Consider the following 25,052-nt stretch of genomic DNA (forward strand, 5'->3'; position numbering starts at 1 on the left):
AGAGCATTTGCCTACCACAAGAGAGGTTCAAGGTTCAAACCCAGGGCCTCCTGACCTGTGTGATGAGCTGGCCCATGCGCAGTGCTGATGCGTGCAAGGAGTCCCATGCCATGAAGGGGTGTCTCCCGCATAGGGGAGCCCCATGTGCAAGGGGTATACCCCGTAAGGAGAGTTGCTCAGTGCAAAAAAAGTGCAGCCTGCCCAGGGTAGCGCCGCACACATGGAGAGCTGATGCAGCAAGATGACACAACAAAGAGAGACACAGATTGCCAGTGCTGCTGACAAGAATACAAGGAGACACAGAAGAACATACAGCAAATGGACATAGAGAGCAGACAACCGGGGGGGGGGGGGGGGACGGGGAAAGGGAGAGACATAAATAAATAAATAAATAAATAAATAAGGAGAGGATCATTTAAGCACAAAGTCCCCTAAGAGCCTGGGCCCATGAAGCAGCTTAAGAGGAGACCAGCCTATATGTCTAAATAGCTTATAGCTGAAATTGGGAAGAGTGAGGAAGGGCTGAGACTGATCTAGGCAGTCCAGAAAGAGGCAAGCCCTATGCCTGACTCTCAAAGCTAAGCTCCAAGACATGGTAGATTCTGGAGGGGAAGGCTGAAACCTCTGAAGAAATGGGTGGCCATTTTGCTTCACCACAAGTCAAAAAGCCAGGAACAACAGTAGCTAGACTTTGGTGAGAAAGCATCTCTGATGGTACCTAGGTTTGGACTTTTCATGGCCCTGGAATGTAAGCTTTTACTCTGAATAAACTCCCTTTATAAAAGCCAAAAAAAAAAAAAAAAAAAAAAAAAGGCAATGGGATAACATATTTAAAGTGCCAACCAAGAATTCTATTTTCAGCAAAACTGACTTTCAAAAATGAGATAGGAATTAAGACATTCCCTCGTAAAGAAAAGCTGAGGGAGTTTGTGACCACTAGACTGGTCTGAAAAGAGATGCTAAAGAAACTTCTGCAGGTTGAAAGGAAAGGTGATAGACAATGAATCGAAGCTGCATGAAGAAATAAGTAAGGGTAATGCCAGGGATAAATAAAAATGCCAGTACTATTGCATTTTTGGTTTGTAACTCTACTTTTTACTTCTTACAGTATCTAAAGGGCAAATGCATAAAATGTAATGAGAAATCAGTAGTTTTTGACTCAAAATGTATAAATATGTAATTTGTGATAAGAACTACATAAAGGTGGGGGGTCTAAGAGGTATAGCAATGTAGTTTGTGTATACTATTGAAGTTAAGTTGGTATCCCAGGAAAAGAGATTGTTACAGTTACAGGAAGTTAAATTTAAGCACTATATAACTGCAAAGAAAATACTAGAAAATATGCAAGTTCATAAAGTCAGAAACTATAGTTTGCCAGGGTCAGGGGTCAGGGAGAATGGGGAGTTAATGTATAATCGGTATAGGGTATCTTGGGAGATGGGAAAGTTTTAGTAATGGAAGGTGGTGAGGTTGCCATAATATTGTGAAATGTGACTAATCCCACTGAATAGTATGCTTGGGAGTGGTAGAGATGGGAAAGTTTATGTTGTATATATATTTCCACAATTTAAAAAAAAAGAGCAACTAAAGAGACAATGACAAATGCAATACATAATCCTGTATAGGATCTAACAAGGGAGGAAAAATGACTCCAAGGGGCATTACTGGAATATAAGAAAAAATTGGAATATAGACTGTAAGCTTTATATCAATGTTAAAATTCCTCAACCTGATTACTGCATGTGAGGTGGTTGCATTAGTGAATATCCTTGTTCTTAGGAAAGGTACATGGCAGTAATTAGTGTTCAAGGAACATGATATACAACCTACATTCAAGTATTCAGAAAATGGATTGACAGACATTCATAGATATAGAATGATATGGCAAATGTTGCAAAATGCTAAAATTGGTGGATCTGGGTATCTGGGGGGAGTAGGGTATGTTGGGGTTCTCAACATTATTTTTGTAACTGTTCTGTAAGTCTGAAAGTATTTCAAAATAAGAAGTTAAAAAAATTGTTGCTGCTCATTAGTATAATTGGTAAATACTGCCATAGGCAGACATATTTGTCCCTGTGTTTATCTCTTAGATAGAGTAGTGGCCTCAGGTACCTTCTGAATGTTGCACTACCCTGCTCAAACCTCAATTCTGGCCTTCATTACAATATCATCATTATCACACCATTTATTTATTGGATAATCTGTCTGATTCAAGCATCTTAATTTGTTCTGTGACTCTTTGTTCCAGGACCTCTAAGATAGCTTGCCTAGAAGTGTACTTTAGGGTACCATTACACCAAGGTAACTTCCCATCTGATACTGTGGGCCAGTGTTTATCTGTCGAGGACAGGAACCTCTGTCGAGGGTAGCAACGGGTGCCATGGTTGGGGAAGAATGGGGTCCTTGCTCAGGGCTGTTGCAGGACTAGGTTCCATGACGGGGTGTGAAGGGGAAGTGTCCCTTGGTACGTTAGAGCCCCTGGGAGTCTGATTACATGTTCAGGGGTCATCTACAGGGACCCCCACTGGGGTGCTTATCATGGATAACAGTGAGGGAATCTCTCGAGGGGGGCTGCCACCATAAAGGGCCCCACATGTGTACCTGTGACCCAAACCATGTGTAGTGACGTCTCCCAGACACTCTGGCTGCGGCCACGGAAGGTGCTCAGCTGTGTCTCCATCACCAGGGACTCTCCCAGCAGGAAGATGAGAAACCAAAGGTAGGAGGCAGAGTGCAGCAGGAACTTCAGCACTGGTATCTTTAGCAGGCGGCCCAACTTGGGTGGGGAAGGAGGGAGAGGATAGCTCTCCGTCTTCTGGAAGCTCTGCTCAGTTGCTCAGTCCACACATGACTCTCTCAGATTCACGCACTCACTTTTTCAGACTTTGGTTGAGAATATACCATATCTCAGGCTCTATACTTTCATATCTATTGTCTCCTTTACAACCATAGGAAGTTGGTATTATTTGCTTTTCAGATGAGTAACTGCAGATCACAGAAATGAAGTAGCTTTCCCTTAGAGTCCCAAAGGCTCCTCAAACTCAACCATGTTAAAAAATAAATTCAACTCCTGTCCCAAACTTGCTCCTCCTTCTCCTGTGTACCCATCTCAGAAAACAACCTGGTCACCCAGGCCAGGAACCTGAAAGGCACCTCTGTATTCTCTTTCACACACATTCTGACAATTTCCCTAACTCCTGGCAGCCCCCTCCCTGACCTCTCAATCAGTCTTCACGCAACTAATGGAGAGATGCTTCCGAAACACAAAATTGATTAGGTCACTCACCTCATTAAAATCCTACCATGGTTTCCCATTGCCCCATGATGATTCCTAATGTCTTCCCATGGCTTACCAGGCCCTGCAAGATCTGGCCCCTACCCTTCTTACTACTCACTATTATACTTTAGCAGCACAGAATTCCTTTCAGTTTGTCTGATTCTCATTGTCCTCTCTTTCTGGGCTTTCACATAATCTGTTCCTCCTTCCTAAAACACTCCCTTTCCTACAATTCACCTCATTAATAGGAACAGAGGTTGTTCTTCACTATATCCCTAGTGCCAGGCATACTGTCTGTCTCACAGTAGGGTCTCAAGGAAATGGTGTATAGGATTCAGGCTATGGAGGCAGAGAGATCTCAATTTAAATCTTCACTCTGCTATTTACTGTCTACCATGGAGAAAAAGCATTTGCATTCCCTGTGTCTCAGATTCTTCTATAAAACAGAAGTGATGCCTACCTTTAAGAGCTACCTCGAGTTACTTAATGGAAACATTCAAAAAGTGCTCAATAAATGGCAGCTATCACAAATCTCATTCTTAGTACCCGGGACTTGGGCGCCAGCCAGTAGCCAAGGCAGAGGAAGGGCATGGTGAGAAAGATGAGGAAGGCGACAAAGAGCTTCCAGATGGTGGTACTTCCACGCCAGCCGGGTAGGTTCCCACACCAGATGGAGGACAGGACTTGCTGGCAGATGGGGTGTGCTACAAACTAAGCAGAGAAGGGGCATGAGCAGAGGGGGTCACCAGGCAGGAAGGAGGCAGGGGGATCCATTTGGGTGCACAGTCCTTCATCACAGAGGTTAAGCCATCCTTCCTTCCTTCCCAGGCCAGCCAGCCCAGAGGAGAGGCAACTCACTCACCATGTGACCTTGGGCAGGCCCCAACGTCTCTGGGCCTTGGTTTCCTCCTCTGTGAAAGAGGAAGCTGAACTCAAAGATTTTTATGGACCCTCTAGATCTCACATTCTTGTCTCTAAATCAGGCTGTGGTGGGTAGAGCAGGGTATGCAAGTCCCAGAACCATCAGGTTCCTGCCTTCTTAGAATTGTGGGCCACCAGTCTGAATGGTCCTGAGGAAGGGAGAAGCAGGGGTACAGGGTCATGGGAGCCATTATGAAGGAAGGTTTCTGATTAAGGTGCTGGTGGGCTAGGGTAACTGAGGGTGAGGTGAGGATGAAGGGGTTGGGGAGGTAGAGAGGGAATGAGGGAGGCATGTCTTCAGCTTGGGGTTGGGGAAGCATGTAATGAAGGAGGGAATATTAGAATCACTTGCTAGCTAAGCCTCAAGAGATCTAGTGCAAGCTCCTTGCTGAATAGAGTGAGGTTCTGAAGAGTAACAAGGGAAAAAGACTGACCCAAAATTACTCAGGAGGACAGAGGCAGATCCTGGTCTGAAGGTGGGGTCCTGGGTTGTCCAAGGGCTGGGGAGAAGGGGCTTTCACTAAGGTAAGAAGGGAGGGTTGGAGAGCCACAGGATCAAGGGTTTAGATGGAAGGGTATTCTGTGTCAAGGTCTAAGAGGGGTCCTGAGGGCAGTAAAAGGAATTGCTTAGGGTTGGAGTGGGAAATACCTAGAGGTGGCAGGGCAAAGGATCAGAGCAGGGGCAGGGCAGGTGGATGGGTAGGGCTCGGCTGACCCGTTTCTGGTTGTAGTTGATTGCCAGCCGCAGCCTCGCCAAGTTGGGGATGCCCTCCTCAAACGCCTGGCCCAGGCCCTCGGCTTCAGGCTCCATCTCGCTGTCCTCGCCCAGGTCATTAAGCACCGCAGTAACCTCGCTCTGGTTCCGGCACATGCCCAGCAGCTCAAAGCCATAGTCTTGGCTCAGCAACTCCAGGGCAATGTACTCAGGCTGTAAGAGAAGCAGGCCATGTGCACCTGCCACCCTGCAGACCCAGCCCCATCAAATCAGTCCACCACCACCCCGTCACCCACTCCACAGTGGGCCTGGCCCCCCTCTGTCTAACCCCTGGATTCTCTTCCCTACATCCGGTGTCATCTCTTCCTTTCTTGTCTGCCACCTCATCTCTCCTTCTTGCTACAATTCCTGTGTCACCTTTGCCCATCCCTTATACTTTCTTTTTATATTCTCTATTTCCTGCCTCATTTTAACTGGTACTCCTTATGCCTTCCAAGCGTTTATTTAAAATTTTCTGAGCCTCTACTTTATATGAGATCCCATGCTGGCAGTTTTAGGAGCTGTAGAAATGAACAAGCCAGTTCTTGCCTCTACTTTATCTATCCTATCCTTGGTTTTACTTGAGCCCTTACCCCAGATAATCCAGGTCAGGATTTCAGGAGGCTGGATCTACGTTTCAGTATGGTCCCCTCAGGTGATGTAACCTTGGGCAAGGCACTTCCCTTCTTCAGGGCTAATCACCGTAAAATCAGGATAATTGATCCTGCTATGCCTCCCTCCAGGGCTACTGTGAGAATGGAGGGAAATAATGCCTGTGGAAGTCCTGTGGAGAGGACTCCACTTTCGGCTTTCCTCTCTCCTATGCTTCCACAACCCGGGGTGGGAGGCAGCAGGCCCTTTCCCCAGCTCAAGGAGCACAGGCAGCATTCTGCCTTAGGTCTCCATTTTCATATCCTTATGTTTCCCCACTTAATGCTAATCTTGAGTCGGGGGACCAAGTCTGCTTGGCATAGGCGAGATCTCAGTGGATGAGTGAGGAGCTGAACTGCATTGGTAGTATTCAAGGCCCCTGCCTGCCTCCAGGCCTGCCCTGGCTCACCCTTCATTCATTCTTGGTCCTACAGAGTCTCACCCACCCTCACCATCATGTCTCTGCTTCTGTTCCCTCAGAACCTTGGTTTGGACTGTGTCCCTGCTCCTCTTCCTCTGTATTAGATCACCCATTTCTGTAACTAATTTTAATCTTGCTTCTTACAAGGTGTCTTCCCTGAACACAACAGCTGTAGCTTTCCTAACCTGTTTCCTGGGCTCTGGAAGCCTTGCTAGCACCATCCAGAGGACCATGAAGTCGAGGGTCCTGAGAGTGTTTTGTTCCCCTCTTCTACATTCTCCCTGTCAGTGGTCATCAGCTTGAGAGCCCCATCCCCTGGCCCCTTTTATTCCCCCGATCCCCACAATGCTTTAGGTGGGAACACAGTAGCTACTCAGAAAAGATAATATATTGAATGCCATCTCTGAGCCTGTCCAGCTGTTCAGATCCAGGACACCTCTAGGGTGGGGGTTGTGTCTTCCCCATAAGACTAGGTGCCCCTAGCGTGACTTTTTTCTGCTCTTATGAATGAAGCCCACTCAGGGTAGGATTCTGAGGATTCCTGAGGAGACAGACTAGGCCTCGACCTTTCTGTTGTTTTCTACTTCCAGAATACCCACCACAGGCCCACCCATGCCATAGTGGAAGAACATATATGGGGCACAGAGAGAAGGGGAAAGTATGAGAAACCAACCTTAAATTCAGGCTCCTTGCGTGCAAGGCGCCTGAGCTCGCGGCTGAGCTGGAAGGCAGCCAGCATGGCGTCCTCACTGGCCAGGGAAAGGTGAGCCCTGCTGGCAATGCCACGGTAGGTGTTGATGCGGGACAAGGAGAACTTCAGCAGGTCATAGCGGCGGGCATTGCTGCACTCGAGGCAGGCGCAGGAGACTGGGTGTGGCCGGGCAATGGTGTGGCCCTGTGCCATGAGCAGCTGTGCAATCTCGTACAGGTCCTTCTGGCAGGCCAGAGTGAGGGGAGTGACACCAGGTGCAAAGCGGGAGCCATCGATTGACGAGTCAAAGAAAGCCAGTGAGAAAGACCTAGTGTCTACTTTGCGGCCCTTCTCCCGTTCCAGCCGGGCCAGCAGGTGACGTACCACTGCTGGTTGGTTTGTGTCTATTGCCACTAGCAGTGCCTCGTGGATCTGCCGGAAGTCAAACTTGACATTGGCCAACAGCACATCAGTGATGGCCTCATGGCCCAGGCGGATGGCCAGGTTGAGGGCTTCCCTCCAGGAGCGATCTTCAGCCTCTTCCACATTCCGCAGGGGCCCCTCTGGCCTGCCTCCTGTGGCCTCAACCCCTGACTCCAGCAGCTGCTGCACAAGGCCCAACTGCCCCTCTTGGATGGCACCCAGGAGTGGAGATGGGAACTTCAGCTTTTTGTTCACAATCTCAGTCCAGTTAGGCTGTGGCTGAATGAAGGAGAGGATGGGACCCCAAGTCTCCAAGCCCCTTCTCCTTATAGCTTTCCTCACTCTTCTACCCTCAAGCCCTTAACCCTCTACCCCACTATATTCTTCCTTGTTCCAAACACATACTAGCAAAAATTCTCTTTTTTACGATTTTATTGTGTGGATTCTTGGGTTAGAAAAGTGCCAGGACTGAGTTTGAATGAGGATCCTTTCTTAGGTTCAACTTTCTCCCTTCATAGTGCCCCCTGTCCCTACCCGCTCCTCCCTCACCACAGAAGGGACGAATGTAGGTAGGTTAAAGCAGACAGATAGGACTAGCCCAGAAGCCTAATCCTACATGCAGGCACACAATGTCTTCCCAGGACCTAGCTCCCATCTTGTTGACTTAATCTCCCAGCTGCTCATCCCTCAAGAAATCCCAGAGCATCTCCAAAGGGCAGGTCTAGACAAGTCTGCACAGGAAGGTCTTTGAACTGGGTTTTTCTCAAGCCCCTCAGCTCTGACCAGGCCTCCTTCCAGGATCCCAGCATGCGCCTCCTTCACAAAAGCCCCCTAGCTATGTCATCTCCAGCTTTGGGGGGGCATTTCTTCCCCTCATTGCTATCTTTTCCTCTCTTCTCCCAGGCCCATCCCCATCCTCATTATTCTTCTCTTCTGAGCCCAGGCTCAGAATTCTAGGGGCTCCTCTCCTACCCCATGGAGATGTCCCACCATTGGTCAGCTGCCCTTCTGGGCCAATCTCCTGTTTCATTCACCACCAGAAATGAGAACAGTATGGGGGAAGCTTCATTCACCACCAGAAATGAGAACAGTATGGGGGAAGGTGTGGGAGCTGAAGGTCTCTTACCGTGAGGGGGTCCATGGCTGCACCCACCTATGCTGACAGGGACTGAAGGACTGAACTCCTGCTCTCTCTGCTCCCCTGACTGTACCTAGCATCCTTTTTCCTACTCATTCAAAACCCCGCCCTAGGCCCTCCCTTTGCCAGGACCAGCTGCTACCCCTCTGCTCTGTACCCTGGAGACCAGGGGAAATAGTGTTAGTTTTCATGATGAAATATTCTGGGAAAGGGGAGAGAGGACATAGTTGCTCAAAGAAGTTGGGAACAGAATTTAGAATGTCATAGCTGGAGAGGACCTTAGAGACCCTCTGGTCCAACTCTCTTATTGTACAGATGGGAAATGGGATTTGCCCAAGATTCTATAGCCAGGCCTAGGACCATTTCTTTGTCATTAACCCATCTGGTCCCTATAATAGGTCTGGGCACAGGATGGGAGGAGGTGGAATTTTCTCTCTCAAGTTACCCAGAGAGTTAATTCTGTGCCAAGATAAATAACTTGCCTAAAGTCGCACAGAGTTCTGTTACCTGATCATACTGAGGTCAGGAGCCCAAAATGGATATTGAGAGTTATGGTATGGGATCCTGGATGTCAGTTTCATGCTCAAAAACTACTCTCACCTTCCCAGGACATCATAGGATCTTATCCTGACAAGGTAGTATTTTCCTTTTCACTGGGCCGGTTTTCCTTTCAGGAAAATGGGTATGAAGATGTACCTCCCTTACCAAAAGGAAGAAGTTTTGGATCATGTCTCAAAACCAACAGAGATTACTAATTCTACCTCAGAAGGTCCAAAGGAGAAGGGGACAGAGCTGTCCTTGGAGTACTGGATGCCATGGTGACAGAAGCCTTGACAACTGGGAGTGGGGAATAAATTGGGCCCAGTGGTGCCCTTAGCAGATTCCTGAGGGAAAAAGGTTAGGCTTCATCAGCCTTCTTAGCTGTAGAAAGACCCACTCCCCATTCTTAGTCATGCTACCATAGGGGATGGAGGGCCAACACAATTGGACCTCATGGCTCATGCCTGAAGGACCTCCCCACACAGGCTGGCATGTTCTTCTACTTCGTCCGCCAAAAACTGAAACTGACATATAGGGCACTGGACCCAGGAAATGGGTGGTGAGCTCTCTGGGGAGGAAACCAATAGTACAGACGGGGATGAAGATGGTGATGAGGAGGAAGAAGCTGGGTGAGGCAGGGAGGTCTCTCCACAAGTGGCAGCGTGCAGAGGAAGAATCTCAATGCTGAAGGAGCCTAAAAGGGAGAGAAGGAGAGAAACAAAATCAGGCCTGCTCCCAGGCAGGATGCCACCCCAAGAAGTCAGAAGGGAGTATCTGCTGTCACAATGCAGCTGTTTATATAGGGAATTTATCATGGTTCAATATCTTATACCTGAGTGACACTACCCAGTCATGTGCCCACCAGACATTTTTGAGTATACCAAAAATTATTGAGTATTTATTGTATGTCCAACACTATGCTAGGAGCTGAGGGATGTAAACCCAGGTTTGCCCTTATGGAACATAGAGTCTAGTGGCAAAGGTAAACTCTGAACACAAATTATGATGGTACAAAGCAGTAAGTGAGAAGTGTTAAACCTAAGGGAATCAGAGAATGCTATAGAAGCTCATCTGGGAGCTATTACCTGAGATCTGTAAAGACTTGGCAAATAAGTGCCATTTGAACAGAGACTTAGAAAACAAGTTGAATTTGGACATCAAGGAAAAAGTTATGAAGGAAATTCTAGGTTCCTTCCAAAGGTGTTATATATTTCTCTGAGAGAGCAGGGCCATGTCCTTTCCTCAGTTTAGCTGATAATCTGAGCAGGTGCTCAATACAGACTTGTCTTGAATTTCAGTTGGCTAAAAGGATGGATATATACATAGGTATAGTAGAGAAGAAAGAGGTAAGGAGTCCAAATTCAAATGTTTCTTGGCAGTATTCCCAGCTCTCCTATTCCTCCCTCAGGGATGCCCAGTACCCCACAACCACTCCCAGTGCCCAAGCCAGACAACTTACCTTCACAAATGGGGCACTGTCCACTATCCTGGACACCACTGTTTTGGGTCTGGGGTTGGTGCCATTTCCTTTGCTCTGCCCTTGCTGTCATCTTCCTGTTTGACTGAGACTTAGAGTTGAATAAAGGCCTATAAAAAAGAATAAGAATAGCGTTTAGCAAGAGATAGTATCACCAGGTACAAGGACTGAAGGAGCCTAGAATTAGGGCAAAAAGGATGTGGAGCCAGAAGCCCTGAACTGGAGTTTCGATTTCCTCACTTTGTGATCCAGGCATGAAGGAACCCACTTAACCTTTGAACTTCTAAGAAGAGACTCTATTACTGCTTCAGGTTATTTATTTATTGAGATATAATTCATACACCATAAAATTCATCCTTTTAAAGTACACAAGTCCATGGTTTTTATTATATTCATAAGTTTTGTGTAACCATAACACTATTTAATTCCTGAACGTTTTCATTGCCCCCAAAAGAAACCCCATATCCATTAGTAGTCACAACCTATTTCCCTTTCCCTCCAGCCCCTGGCAACAACTAATCTATTTTCTGTCACTACAGATTTGCCTATTCTGGACATTTCAAATAAATGGAATCGTACAATGTATGGCCTAGTACTATGCTGTACTAAATCGATTTTCTGTTGTTTTTTTTTTAAAGATTTATTTTCTTTATTTCTCTCCCCTTCTCCTCATTCCCCGCCCCACCATTGTCTGCTCTCTGTGTCCATTCACTGTGTGTTCTTCTGTGCCTCCTTGCATTCTTGTCAAGCATCACCGGGAAACTGTTGCTTTTTTGTTGCGTCACCTTGCTCTCCGTGTGTGCGGCACCACGCCTGGGCGGGCTGCACATTTTTTGCGTGGGGTGGCTCTCCTTGCAAGGTGCACTCCTTGCACGTGGGGCACCCCTATGCGGGGGACCCCTGAGAGGCATGGCACTCCTTGCGTGCACAGGACTGCACATGGGCCAGCTGACCACATGGGTCAGGGGGCCCTGGGTATGGAACTCTGGACCCTCCATATGGTAGGCAGATGCTCTATCAGTTGAGCCACATCCGGTTCCCTACATTGATTTTCATATGTTGAATCAACCTTGTATTCCTGGGATAAATCTGCCCTCAGAGTTTTACTGCCTTCATTTCAGAATGTCTGAAATAAATCCAGGAAAAGAAGAAATATTTTGGTACTTTAGAATCTAATAGATACAAAGAAAATGGTATCAGGAATCTGTTGTCTTTCTTAATAAACAAGGCTCATCTTTAATAAACACGGATCATCTCATGCTGGCCACAGAGGGAGAATTAATAGAGAGAATGCCCATGTGGGAGTTCGTTCTCACAGCCCCAATGTTTGCCCCATTACAAAGATTTACCTTCCATTTTAGTTAGTAACAGTGAAGAAATAAATTTTCAGGAGTGCCAACTATATGCCAGTTTGTGAAAAGATGGTTAGTTCTCACCATTACTGGCCTCTGGGAATACCACTATACCTTTAAATCTGGGGGAAAAAAATCAAAGTCTTTAAGTGGCTGAGTATGTAATAAATTGAGAAGTGGCTGGTATAAGTCTGGGACTGGATGCCTGAGGAGGACAGGAGAGACAAAGGTAAATTCTTTGAAAACACCACATAACAAACCAAAAGGTCCAATGCCAGCCATTGTGCAACCTCTGTTCCTTTAATACCACTCCCTATGACAGAGCCAAGATCCTGATGCAACATTTAAATCAGATTTTACTAAAGGTCGGGAACGGCACAAGGGTAAATATATATGGGGTAATATGGATGTAGGTAACATAGTCCAGGAGGTACAGTATATTCATCTTCAGATTCTGGTTCACTAGAGGGCTGTCTCCTTGCCTAGCTCCAATCCTGACAACATGTAGAAAAGGAAATTTTTTTCTCTATTACCTTCTAGGTCCAGACCAAGATATAAGGGTATTCTCTGACCTAAATGAAGCAAGAAGAGGGGAAGGAGGAAAGTTGCAGGAGGGCAGTGAGGTTTGGGTAGGTGATCTGGGTCTTTCCGGTCAACTTACTTACCTTCGGTCCTGTACTTTTCGTCTCTTTGTTCTGCCCAAGTCATTTTCTGAGTTTTGCTCCTTCGGTCTGGGTTCTGTGTTAGAAATGTGGATCAAATCTAGCTCAATAACAAAAGGGCCTTCGCACATGCTGTCCTTCTGCCAGGTACTGCTTTTGCTCACTTTCCCTGGTCAATTATTTCTCATTTCTCAAGCTTCAGATGAAATCCTAATACCTGTGAGGTACTTTTTACTTGGTATTAATTTAAATCCAGTCATCCAACTCTGTTTTGCCTATGCTTTTCCTTTAAAGTGCTTAACACAGGTTTTAGTTTTAGATTTCCTCATGCATCATAGACATGTGCCTCCCCATTAGGGTTGGGGCATTGCTGTTTTATTCACTGTGGCATCCCTAGCACCTAGCAGAGCCTGGCATATAAGAGATGTTCGGTAAGTATCTGTCAAATGACTGATAACAGATCCATAAACAACCATTTGTCTATTTTATCAGAATCTACAAGACACTTTGTCCAGTATTTAATATTTTTCAAAGTGCTTTTATTACCCCAATGTCCAGCGATAGTAGGTACCCCCAAACATTAATTTCCTTTTATTTTCTTTCTCTTAAAAAAATAAACTACATCTTTCCCTATGTGGAGGTAGCTTTTGAATAGACTTCAGTTGAGTCCTGTCTCTGGTATTCATGTCTCTGTGTAATCCTCTCCCCTTCAGTGTGGGATGGACCTAATAAGTAACTTGCTTCTAATGAATAGAATATGGCAAAAGTGATGGGATGTAACTTGTGTGACTAGGCTACAAAAGACTATAACTTCTTGTTAGCTCTCTGTTGTGCTGCATTCTGTCTTGCCCTTTTGCTTGTTCACTCTGATGGAGCAAGCTGCCACACCGTGAGACGCTCTATGGAGAGGTTCTCGTGGAAAATGAACTAAGGGAAGCCTTAGTCCAACACCAACAGCTCACAAGGAATTGAATATCCCTAACAACCATAGAGAGAGCTAGGATGTAGATACTTCTCAAATGAGCCTTGAGAGGACTGCAGCCTTGTGAGAGACCCAGAGCCAAAGGACCCAGTCCTGATTTCTATCCCCCAGAAACCATGAGAAGATAATGTTGTTTTATGTTTCTAAGTTTGAGGGAAATTTTTTATGCAGCAATAGATAATCAAGATAGCATATTTCTGCAATGAACGATAGTCTCATTATTTTACTAAGCTGTTTAGTCCTTTGAATCAACAGATAAACCATTTCCCAATGAAACAATAAACCATCTGATTTTATTTTCTCCCTTGTGCTATCTGGAATAGTAAAAAGAACAAAAGCTTCAGAGTCCAAATCCTGGCTCTGCCACTTATGAGATGTATGACTCAAAATATCCCAACCTCTTTGAACCTCAGATTCTTCTGTAAAATGAGGATAACCATATCTACTTCAAAAGTTTCTTGTGAATATTAAATAAGATACAGTTAGCATAAGTGTCTTGCAATGTCTGGTGCACAATAGGAACTCCAAATATTTTTATCCTTTCTTTCTCTGTGATAAAACCAGACTATTCTCTTACCTTATTTCATACAGAGACCTCCACCCTGACTTAATTGTCCTGCTGAGATGATCACAGGATAACAATACTGCAAAAGGCCTTAGTAACTTCTTGGTTTAATTCCTTCACTTAGAAGATGAGGGAATTGCGGTCAAAAGAGATAAAGATAAAGACTGGTGCTCTTTCAATTACCACACAATATTTGATTTCTCTTTTGGAAACAAGACATTGACAATCCTCTTTTTTCCCCACATTTGAGCTAACCCTTTACAGCATTGGAGAATTCAGGGAGGAATGAGGATGCTAGGAAAAGGAGCCAAGGGTAGGTCACGAGCCTCACCTGAGCTGTCCAGATGACTGGGACCTGGTTCTGTGACACTGTTTCTTGGGCTTGCCACATTGGCTGGGAATGTCCTGCGGGCAGCTGAAAGTACCATGCGGGCTGAACGCCCCAGAGTCCCAGGCTGTAGCTGCTTTAGAATATTCCTGACCTCTAAAATTTCCCTGGGGTTCCTGCAGGGAAAGAGAGAGAGCTTGGCTTCACTTGGAATAGCGGCTCCCTTCTGCTATTCCCGGGCAACAGCATCTAACCAAAAAAGCCAGTCTTATTTGCAGATAGGGCTTGCCCTCATGTATGTGATTAATGAGGGGACCTCAGATTAGCTTGTGTACATGTGAGTGATTTGGCTGCCTTTCTCTTTCAAGAAAAAGAATTGTGAAGGAGCTAGGACACCTCTACTCTGGCAGATACGTACGTTGGAGGATCTGGAAAGAAGGTCCTCCGGATGGAAGGATTAGCCAGCCAGGGGCTGGAACTACACCCCGGAGCATCAGAAGACCCCTGAGAAGAAGAAAATGGCGGCAGATGAAATACAGAGATTCACCACCAGGGGACACTGTCACCCAGTGCCAAAGCCTACTCTAAAACCTGAGGTATTCAGCTTAATGAGTGAATGTATGTGCTATAACTCGCACATGCATGTTTGCTTACTGTGCACATGTTAGCGTTCACTTCCAGCTCTAAGGTCTGAGATTCTATGATTTTTGTGTACTTAGTTTCCTAATGCTGTAGGATTTGTCATGATCCTGAAAGCCCCTTGGATAGGAGAATATATATTGCTGGGAAAAACAGGGTTGTGGAGACTGATGCCATATGCAAAGTTCTGAAAGAACACATATGAACTGCACATATAAGTTGTATGTTGTGCTTAATTCATGTAAGCACAAAACTCAAATCACTCATTTCCCTTTTTATAATTTCACAAGAAACAATATTTCTTTGCATAAACAAATACTTCAATTTTGAACTATTTGGGGACATTTTCATCATTATTTCCTTCTAAATATTATTTACTAACATAATTTCCAGTATGATTTATTTTGTGAAAAATTTTGTTCACCTACTAAAACCTACCAATTGTAGCCACCATTTCTAGCTATCTATAAAAATAGATGTGAATGTTAGTATAGATAGGTATCATGTCTCTTTCTAGCACTGACCACCATATCTGTTACAGGTATATAAAACCTCTTTATTTCTAGATCCAGAAATGTCTATGTGCAGCAATATCCTAATAGATCATGTCTATATAGAAATTTTATTTATGTGGTAGTTTCTTAATTCTTCATCAAAATTGAATTCATCTATAACTATTTCCTTTTTAATTTGTCCACAATTTTTTCCCTTAATTAAAAAAAATTCTAATTTTTTCCTTTAATTTTCAGCCCTGATTTTTTTTTGATCACAGATTCTTTTAAAGGTAAACCTGTCTTTCTTATAAGCATGACTTTGGCCTCATTCTGCAAATTTGGTAAGTAGTATTTTTATCCTCATTCACTGTTAAATATTTTCTAATTGCCACTGCATCTCTTCTTGGACCTAGCATTAATTCCTAACTATTTTTTAAACTTTCCAAGGTTTTCATTTTTTCTTTTATGAGTTTCTGAGTGAATACCATTAGAAAGGATAAATAAATAGGTGGGTAGAGATGGTTTATTTAATGTTAACTCTAATCATTAGGAACTGATCTTCAGACTACAGACTAGATAGTCAGGTGGCCTGGCTTCAAATTCAACTCCAAAACTTATTTAGCAGTGTGAATTTATTTCTCTGTGCTTCTGTTTCCTTACTGGGAAATTGGTGACCATAAAGACCCCTATTTCACAGGGTTAAAAACCCTTATATTTTGCTTTCACTATTATATACCTGGCCCTTATGACATCATAAATTATAAAACTGAGTGCTGTCCAATTCATTCCCATGTATCATCCCTCTCTTACTCTTATAGAAATGTTTCAGGATCTCCCTTCCCTATGATTTCAATGAGGTATCTGTATATATTATATGCATTTTGCTCTGCTGTTGATGATGTTCAAGGCCTTAATTTTTTAAGCAATTTTATTGAGATATATTCATATACCATACAATCCATCAAAAGTGCACATTCGGTGGGTGTTGGTATAATCAGAGTAGTGCATTCATCACCACAACAATTTTAGAGCATTTTCATTACTCCAAAAAGAAAACCCCTTACCCCTTAGCAGGTACTTTTCAGTCCCTCTATCCATCCCCTGCCATACACACACATCTTCTCTTAGGAGTGTGTATGTGTTGAACAGAAAGGGAAAACGGGAACAAATGAAACTGCAGAGCACACATCTAACAATATAAATGATTTTGCTGGGCAGGGGGGCAGGGAACAATAAGTGAAAGAGATATTTTAGAAGTGAGTTCTGGGACTTTCATTTTTAATTTTTTTATTTTTTATTGACTTTGTAATAATATTACATTAAAAATATATATGTGAGGTCCCATTCAACCCCACCCCCCCCAAGTTCTGGGACTTTCAAGTGCTGAAAGGAAAGGTATGATAAAAACTACAGAAACCAAGAACCTAGAAGTAAAATATGAGGTTAAAGTTGCATCCAAGAAGAATTTCATTATGGCTGAAGGACAAATGGTTCAACAACTTTCTGAATGCTATATTCATCTTACATCTTCCATGTGTGAGAGAGGGAAGGAGAGGGGTTCACTCCTACCTGTAAGAGAGGGTAGCAAGCCTATTTGTACTTGTATATAAATGTATGGAAAGTGGACTTGGCCCAGTGGTTAGGGCGTCCGTCTACCACATGGGAGGTCTGCGGTTCAAACTCCGGGCCTCTTTGACCCATGTGCAGCTGGCCCATGCACAGTGCTGATGCACACAAGGAGTGCCGTGCCATGCAGGGGTGCCCCCGCGTAGAGGAGTCCCATGCGCTTGCGCCCCATAAGGAGAACTGCCCAGTGCGAAAGTGCAGCCTGCCCAGGAATGGCGCTGCACACATAGAGAGCTGACACAACAAGATGAGGCAACAAAAAGAAACACAGATTCCTGTGCCGCTGACAACAACAGAAGAGGACAAAGAAGAACACTCAGCAAATAGACACAGAGAACAGACAACCAGGGTGGGGGGGAGGGGAGAGTAATAAATAAATCTTTAAAAAAAAAATGTATCTATCTATCTCTCTATTAGGTATCAGCTTCCTAAAAGAAATCTGAAAAGGGTGGGAGACCATTAAGTCCTTATTCACCATCATACATACCTGGCTCACCCCAGAGGTCACGGGGGTTGAAGGTTCCATCATATGGTTATCTAAGAAGTCCAGAGAGGAACGCACCTGAAGGAAAGCCAGGCCAAAGGACTGATAACGTGTGAAGGGTTGGGAGCAGGTCAGACGTAGTCGGTCCCATGACTCACCTGAGGCTGGGGCCAGGAAATCAACTACGGGCAAAAAGAGAAAGAAAATGAGGGGGAAAGGAAATGGATAAATGGGAAAAGGGAGAAAGGAAGAGAAGGTCAGTATTGAGGAGAGGAAAGGAAAGAAGACAGGGGTTATATGGAGTTAAGTTCAACAAAAGGAAGAATGGAGATCATTGGTAACTGAGCACCTCAGGATTTATGCTCAGGATATGCAGAGCCCAGCAGGTAAGGCAGGCCTCCTTAGACCCAACCCCTTGAGTTACCACATCACTTCTCTCTGTCACAGGTCCACATTGTTCCCAGCAAGAGTATATCCACATGCACCTCTTCAGAGACCTTACCAATGTCTCATTTTTACAGGAAGTATCTATAATGTTGGGGTCTGGAATGACCACTTGCCCAGTATTTTGGCTGAGATATATCTACTCTTCCCTGTCCAGGAGACCTCAGCCTCCCTCACACCACGGCATATTCTACACACTCAGTATCACATCACCACATCACAAACCCTCCACACATTCATTTCCCAACACTATCCAGTCAGCACCTTGTCTCCCTCACCTCACATGCCCCTCCAGTATCTCTCTTCCTCTACAATATTACAGACACCTCCAACTTAAACACAGACAAATCCTTACTGGATTGTAAGGTACTAGAGGCTGAGAATCAGATCTTATTCTTCTGCAGTGCCTACTGAACTCAGATATTTGCATAGAAAAGAACACAGGAACACTATATGCTACATAGCTATAACCATCTGTATTAGTTTGTGAAAGGGATGCTGATGCAAAGTACCAGAGATGTGTTGGCTTTTTTGTTTGTTTTTTGAGTTACCGGGGCTGGGGATTGAACCTTAGACCTTGTATGAGGGGAGTCAGCATTCAACCACTGAGCCATATTGGCTCCCCTGAGTTGATTTTTTTGTTTGTTTGTTTTTTTAGGAGGTACAGGGAACCGAATCCAGGATCTTCTATGTAGGAAGCAGGCACTCAGTCGCTTGAGCCACACTCCTTGTTGGATTTTATAAATGGGGTTTATTTTGAGTAAAAGCTTACAGTTCCAAGGCTGTGAAAAGTCCAACTCAAGGTACCATAAGACGTGCTTTCTCACCGAAGTCAGCTGCCATGTGTTGAAGCAACATGGTGGACGATCTCTGCCTAGGTTTCAGCCTTCTTCTCTGGGCTCACCCTTTTCTCTTGAGCTCCGTGGGTCTAGCTTCTTGAGGCTTTGTGCTTTAGTGATCCTGTAGTCTTCTCTCTCCTGGCATAGGGCTTGTTTCTTTCTGAGCTTCCTATATCAGTCTTGGCTATTCTGCTTGCTTCCCAATTTCAGTTTTAAGCTATTAGTCAAATGGCTCACCTTTCTCCAGGGCCTCAGCTGTTTTAGCCTTTTCTTTCTGTTGCATGGCAGGATGAAAAATGACAGAGCTCTCTCTTCCTGTGTCTGTCTGAATCCATTTATATCAGATCCAGCAAGTGGGCAGGGGAATCAACCTGAATCATGCCTTACTTAGTTGAATCAAAAGCCCTAAAGCAATATTAACAGGTAATCTAACAAAAGGCTCCTCAACTGAATCTAGTGCAATCAAAGGGCATCATACCTAGAGCAACAGATTAGTTTATAAACATAACCTTTCTCTTTTTTGGGATTCACAAAACAATCTCAAACTGCCACACCATCACTTAGCTTTCCATTGCTGATACAAATATTTATCCTACACCCATGTGCATATATAGATATACAAAGAAAAACACACCAGTCACAAATATATAAATATGGGTTCTACATAGGCGGCCAAAAAATCATGTTATATGAAAATATCATCATAGCCCATAAATCCAGCGATCACAAAGTTTACCATGCAGAACTCACATATAAATATATCACATAGTTGTTCAGTCATTACCTACCCTTTCCCTGTAACAGATATAAATTAAGCCACTGCTTTGGCTCTCTCCCACAATAGGCATCCAATAGTACTTACAGCCCTTTCTAATGTGTATTCCTCTCTGTTGTAAACACACACACACACACTCATCTTCCTCTCTCTTTTCTGATTTTATCCTCTTTACCATCTTTAAACATGCGGACCCCTGAGCGGTTCTTCCCTTGCTTTGAATCAGCTAGGGACATTAGCATAGTTGCAGGGAGCAGGGTGACGAAAGGTCTGTCCGGGGACCAGGAAGAACGGCCCACATCAATTTGCAGGAAAGCACAGCCACAGTTACCTGGGGACAAAAAGGTTGAGAGAAGGGTAAGGGTGATGGGATGACAGGGGCTCTTCTGACTGCAAACAAGGGAATCAGGTGGGAAGAGGACATTTCTCCATTCAAGAGCTAGGTGGAAGTCCAGAAAGGTCAAGCAACATGTGGAGTCTTACAGGCAGCCAGTTACTGAAGCAGGATGGATGTTAGCCCATTAAATGACAATGTGAAGGTTCAGTGTACTCCTCCTAGCCAGAAATCTTCCCCTCACTGAAGAGACCTGCCTCTTCCCTGTCCTCTGGTCCTGGCAGGCAGTGCTGAATTCTGTCTCTACTACATCTTTTTTAGGGGGTCTGACTTCTTTCTGACAGGCCAACTTTATCAACCCATAAATTCCTATCTCCTCCAGTAAACCTTCCCGGACTAATCCTGCACAGCTCATTCCTCCAGCATTCCCTTGACACTGATGTTGAGAGGTGTATATGGATTCTGCTTGTCAGCATTTACAATTATGTCAGTATCCTATGGCTTCACTCAGATTGCTCAGAACAGCAGGGCAGGTATGCTTTGTTCAAATTGTATTCCATGTAAACGGAGCCCCTGGAGTTCTACAACACCACAGAAACCTGACCCAAGGACAAAGTCCACATTTCCACTTCACACCCAGGTAGGACTTATTCCATGAAACCTGCTCAGTCACACTGAACTAAGACATTTTAGTTGAAGGATATGGGGGAATATGACTCCTGTGTCCTTCTCCTCAGAGGTTTCCAGGCCCCAGAGAACTCACCCACATCGATGTAGCCAATGGCCACAGCCCTTTCCAGCTGCAGTTCCACTTTCAGTTGTCCGCTTTTGTCCTGAGGACAGCTGAGCCAAGGTCCCCTTTGACTGTCTGGGTTCAGCAGGTTCTCCACAGGATACTTGGGATCCTACATCAGACAGAGAAGGAGAAAATCAGGACCCTCACTGAGCCTGAGGGAAAAGAAGATGCCCATGGATAAGGGATCCCCACTCTCCCAAACCTTTCCAAGCATCCTAACATGTCAGAAATTACACTAGGACAGGAACCGCAAGAATACAGCTATCATATGCTAAGTCATACATAGACATCACCTCATTTATTCCTTATAACAACACTGAGATGGCTACTACTATTACTTCCAGCTTAAGAGATGAATAAACTGAAACTTAAGAGAGGTTCAGGAACTAACCAAAGGCCACAAGTCCAAATAACTAACCAAAGTCAGGATTCCAACCCAGATTTCTGAATCCAGAGCTCTTAACCACCACACTACACAGTGTTCACAGACATTTGCCTTGAAAATTACTCTTTGAGGTTAAAAGGGAAACTATTTTTATTCTAATTTTACAACTGAGGTTTAGAAATAAAGTGATTTGTTCATAGTTAGTAATTGTAGTATTGAGATAGAAAAATTTTTTTAAGGAGGTACCAGGGTTTGAACCCAGGACCTCATACATGAGAGGCAGATGCTCAACCACTGAGCTACATTCATTCCCCAGAAATTCCAAGTTCTAATCCAAGGTCAGCTGTTTTTTGATTAAGTGGATGTGAGCAAACCACTTTCCTTTCTGGACCTAAATTTCTTTTTTTTTTTTTTTTAAAAGATTTATTTATTTATTTAATTCCCCCCCTCCCTTGGTTGTCTGTTCTTGGTGTCTATTTGCTGCGTCTTGTTTCTTTGTCCGCTTCTGTTGTCGTCAGCGGCACGGGAAGTGTGGGCGGCGCCATTCCTGGGCAGGCTGCACTTTCTTTTCACGCTGGGCGGCTTTCCTCACGGGCGCACTCCTTGCGCGTGGGGCTCCCCCACGCGGGGGACACCCTTGCGTGGCACGGCACTCCTTGCGCGCATCAGTGCTGCGCATGGCCAGCTCCACACGGGTCATGGAGGCCCGGGGTTTGAACCGCGGACCTCCCATATGGTAGACGGACGCCCTAACCACTGGGCCAAAGTCCGTTTCCCTGGACCTAAATTTCTTTATCCAAAATAAAGTAGAAAGACTAGATACATGGTTTTCAGTCTTTTTTTTTTTTTTTAAACAAAATCCTTCCTTTCAACTGAAACCTTATACTAAAGTGCATATGTGCATGTGTACACACATATATTTAAACATGTACAGGTATACCTTAGAGATAATTGCAGCCGATTCCAGACCACCACAATAAAGCAAACACCACAATAAAATGAGTAACACAACTTTTTTGGTTTCCCAGTGCACATAAAAAATAGGTTTACTCTAAACTGTAGTCTATTAGGTGTGCAATAGCATTATGTCTAAAAATGTACATATCTTAATTAAAATGTGACACAGAGGGAGCAGGTATAGCTCAAGTGAATACCTGCTTCCCACGTACCAGGTTCTGGGTTCATACTTTGGTACCTCCTTAAAAAAAATAATAAATAAAGGCAATATAAATGTCTATTTCAATTTTTTAAAAAAGGTGACACAAAGACATAAACTGAGTACATACTGTTGGAAAATGGCACTGATAAACTTGTTCTATGCAGGCTTATCACAAACTTCTAATTCGTAAAAAATGCGGTATCTGTGAAGCACAATAAAATGAGGTATGCTTGTATATGAAACAGATATATATATATATATATATATATATATATATATATTTAAACAAATAAAATCAGAGCTCTGGTTAAGGCATAGGTTGGTTGTGGCATGCAGACACATACTGTATCCCTTCCTCTCAATTTCTAGAAGTGGGCCCTCACAGAGTACAGTTTGAAAACTATTCTATTAGAAGATGCATTAGTCAGCCAAAGGGGTGCTGATGCAAAATACCAAAAATTGGTTGGTTTTTATAAAGGGTATTTATTTGGAGTAGAAGTATACACATACCAGGCCATGAAGCCTAAGTTACTTCCCTCACCAAAGTCTATTTCCATGTGTTGGAGCAAGATGTCTGCTGATGTCTACAAGGGTTCAGGTTTCCTGGGTTTCTCTCTTCCAGGGTCTTACTTCTCTCTGGGTTCAGGGTTCCTCTCTTCCCTGGGGCTTGCTTCTTCCTGGGCTCAGGGCTCCTCTCTTCCTGGGGTTTGCTTCTCTTTCCTCTGTGAACTTACTTCCCAGGGCTCCAGCTTAAAGTTTCAGCATCAAACTCCAACATCAAAACTCAACATCAAAACCCCTCAACTCTGTATGATGCCATGCCTTTTATCTCCGAGTCCCCACCCACCAAGGGATGGGGGCTCAATGCCCTAATGACATGGCCCAATCAAAGCCCTAATTATAACTTAATCACGCCCAGGTACAGACAAGTATCTATTTTTGGAATTTATAACCATATCAAACTGCTATACTCCACTCTCTGAATTCCAAAAAGACATTACAATATTAGAAAAAACCTTAAATCAGTAACAGTGCAAGTACTAAATCATATCACAATCAATTTAAAGAAATACGGTTTGTCTTGGGGCAAAGTCCTGTCTGCTAAAGACCTCTGAAACTTACAAAATTCATCTGTTTCCAACAAACAAATGGACAGACAAATGACAAACATTTTCATTACAAAAAGGAGAAATTGGGAGGGAAACATGAGTCATGGGTCCTCTACAGTTCAGTAAACCTGCAGGGCATCCTTCATTCAATTTCAGTCTGAGAATCATTTTTAAGATGATGGTTTCTTCTCCTTGGTGCCTTATGGGAACCCACCCTTTCCACATGCTTGCCCAATGGCCATTTTCTTGGTTCCACCCTCATCAAGCAAGCATCTGGGTGCCAACCAAGCTCCAGACCTCACCCTCCAAGAGTGCTGGGGTGATTGCCACACTGTACCCAATCTTTGGGTTAGAGTCTTAACCCCCCCCTAGTATAGTAATGTGAGGACAACATTCCCCTTAACCTTTGGCAAACAGGCTCAACCCACTTAGAGCAAAGAGTTGACCACCTGACTTTCCCTAACCTTTGACATACAGGCTCAACCCTCTCAGAGCAATGAGTTGACCACCTGGCCTTCCCTAACCCATGGGGGACAGGTCCACCCCTCTCAGACCTGTGGGGTGCCAAAACTCTCCCAGAACATTGGGTGGGAACATCTACCCTCTTTAACTGCTGGTGCAAACTCACTCTCTGTACACATGGGTGGGGTTTCTCTCTTGGCCCAAGGTGATATCTTAATTCCAGATCTCAGCTTCCATGGTTTTCCTCTTAAAGCTGGTTCTCCTTTAATTTCTCCTTTCCATGTCCCTTTTAGTCCAAGCTGACAGTGGTTTTGCTCATAGAGTTCTTTCAGGGGAAATGGACTTGGCCCAGTGGTTAGGGCGTCCGTCTACCACATGGGAGGTCCGCGGTTCAAACTCCGGGCCTCCTTGACCCGTGTGGAACTGGCCCATGTGCAGTGCTGATGCGCGCAAGGAGTGCCCTGCCATGCAGGGGTGTCCCCCGCGTAGCAAGGAGTGCGCCCCGTAAGGAAAGCCGCCCAGCGCGAAAGAAAGTGCAGCCTGCCCAGGAATGGCAGCACCCACACTTCCCGTGCTGCTGACGACAACAGAAGCCGACAAAGAAACAAGACGCAGCAAATAGACACAGAGAACAGACAACCGGGGGGCGGGGTGTGAATTAAATTAAAAAAAAAAAAAAAAAAGAGAGAGTTCTTTCAAAAACCTTGTTAATTTAGCATGCAAGAAGCAGGGGTCCAAGCCATTAGACAGTAAGACTTTCCACAAGCACAAGTCTTTCTAAGATAACTGTATCTTCAATCCTAATTTACATGTTTCAAGTTTAGTTAAGTCTTCCAATGGGGCACTTTCATCTGGGAGCTTGATTTCCAGAGGCTTGGACTTTCCAGAATCAGTTTCTATTTTCTTTGTGCCCAACAGTTCAGTCCTAAGTATCTCTCTCTCATCTAGCATTTTGCTATAAGCTGCAAGCAGAAGTCAAGCTGCATTCTCTGGGTTTACTTTGGAAATTTCTTCAGCTAAATGCCCTGGCTCACCATTTTAAAATTCTGCCTTCCATAAAACACCAGGAGTTATCTTGCTAAGTTCTCTGTGTCTTCAAAACATGGATCACTTTTCTTCCAGCTTCCAATAATAGTTTCATTATTTACTTCTAAGTCAACATAAAAAAATCTTTTTAGCATCCATATTACTATCAACAGTCTCTTCAAAGCTATCTAGGCCTTTTCCATCAAGCATTTCACAATTCCTCCAAAAAATACCCCTTAACCATTTATGAAACCGTTCCAGCATTTTGGTCATTACAAAAGCACTTCGCCACTCCTCG

General features: G+C 44.4%; 1 protein-coding gene across 2 annotated transcripts in view; it reads right to left on the reverse strand.

The window, feature by feature from the left end:
• The window catches only part of XNDC1N (XRCC1 N-terminal domain containing 1, N-terminal like), a 53,587-nt gene that overhangs the window by 20,311 nt on the left and 8,224 nt on the right, over nt 1-25,052 (reverse strand). The window contains exons 3-14 of one of the 2 annotated variants that reach the window (XM_058305851.1): nt 20,581-20,722; nt 19,659-19,814; nt 17,429-17,607; nt 14,601-14,686; nt 14,186-14,358; nt 12,311-12,383; nt 10,276-10,403; nt 9,362-9,510; nt 6,698-7,417; nt 4,914-5,126; nt 3,824-3,988; nt 2,602-2,776 (exon numbers count right to left, since the gene is read on the reverse strand). In XM_058305851.1, the coding sequence (XP_058161834.1) occupies nt 2,602-2,776; nt 3,824-3,988; nt 4,914-5,126; nt 6,698-7,417; nt 9,362-9,510; nt 10,276-10,403; nt 12,311-12,383; nt 14,186-14,358; nt 14,601-14,686; nt 17,429-17,607; nt 19,659-19,814; nt 20,581-20,722 (2,359 nt within the window). Of the gene's footprint in view, nt 1-2,601; nt 2,777-3,823; nt 3,989-4,913; nt 5,127-6,697; nt 7,418-8,264; nt 8,370-9,361; nt 9,511-10,275; nt 10,404-12,310; nt 12,384-14,185; nt 14,359-14,600; nt 14,687-17,428; nt 17,608-19,658; nt 19,815-20,580; nt 20,723-25,052 lie in introns of those variants that run through there. The other variant, XM_071218235.1, reaches the window with a different exon arrangement.

The sequence above is a fragment of the Dasypus novemcinctus genome, chromosome 10 (genome assembly GCF_030445035.2).
Source record: "Dasypus novemcinctus isolate mDasNov1 chromosome 10, mDasNov1.1.hap2, whole genome shotgun sequence".
Classification (NCBI taxonomy): Eukaryota; Metazoa; Chordata; class Mammalia; order Cingulata; family Dasypodidae; genus Dasypus; species Dasypus novemcinctus.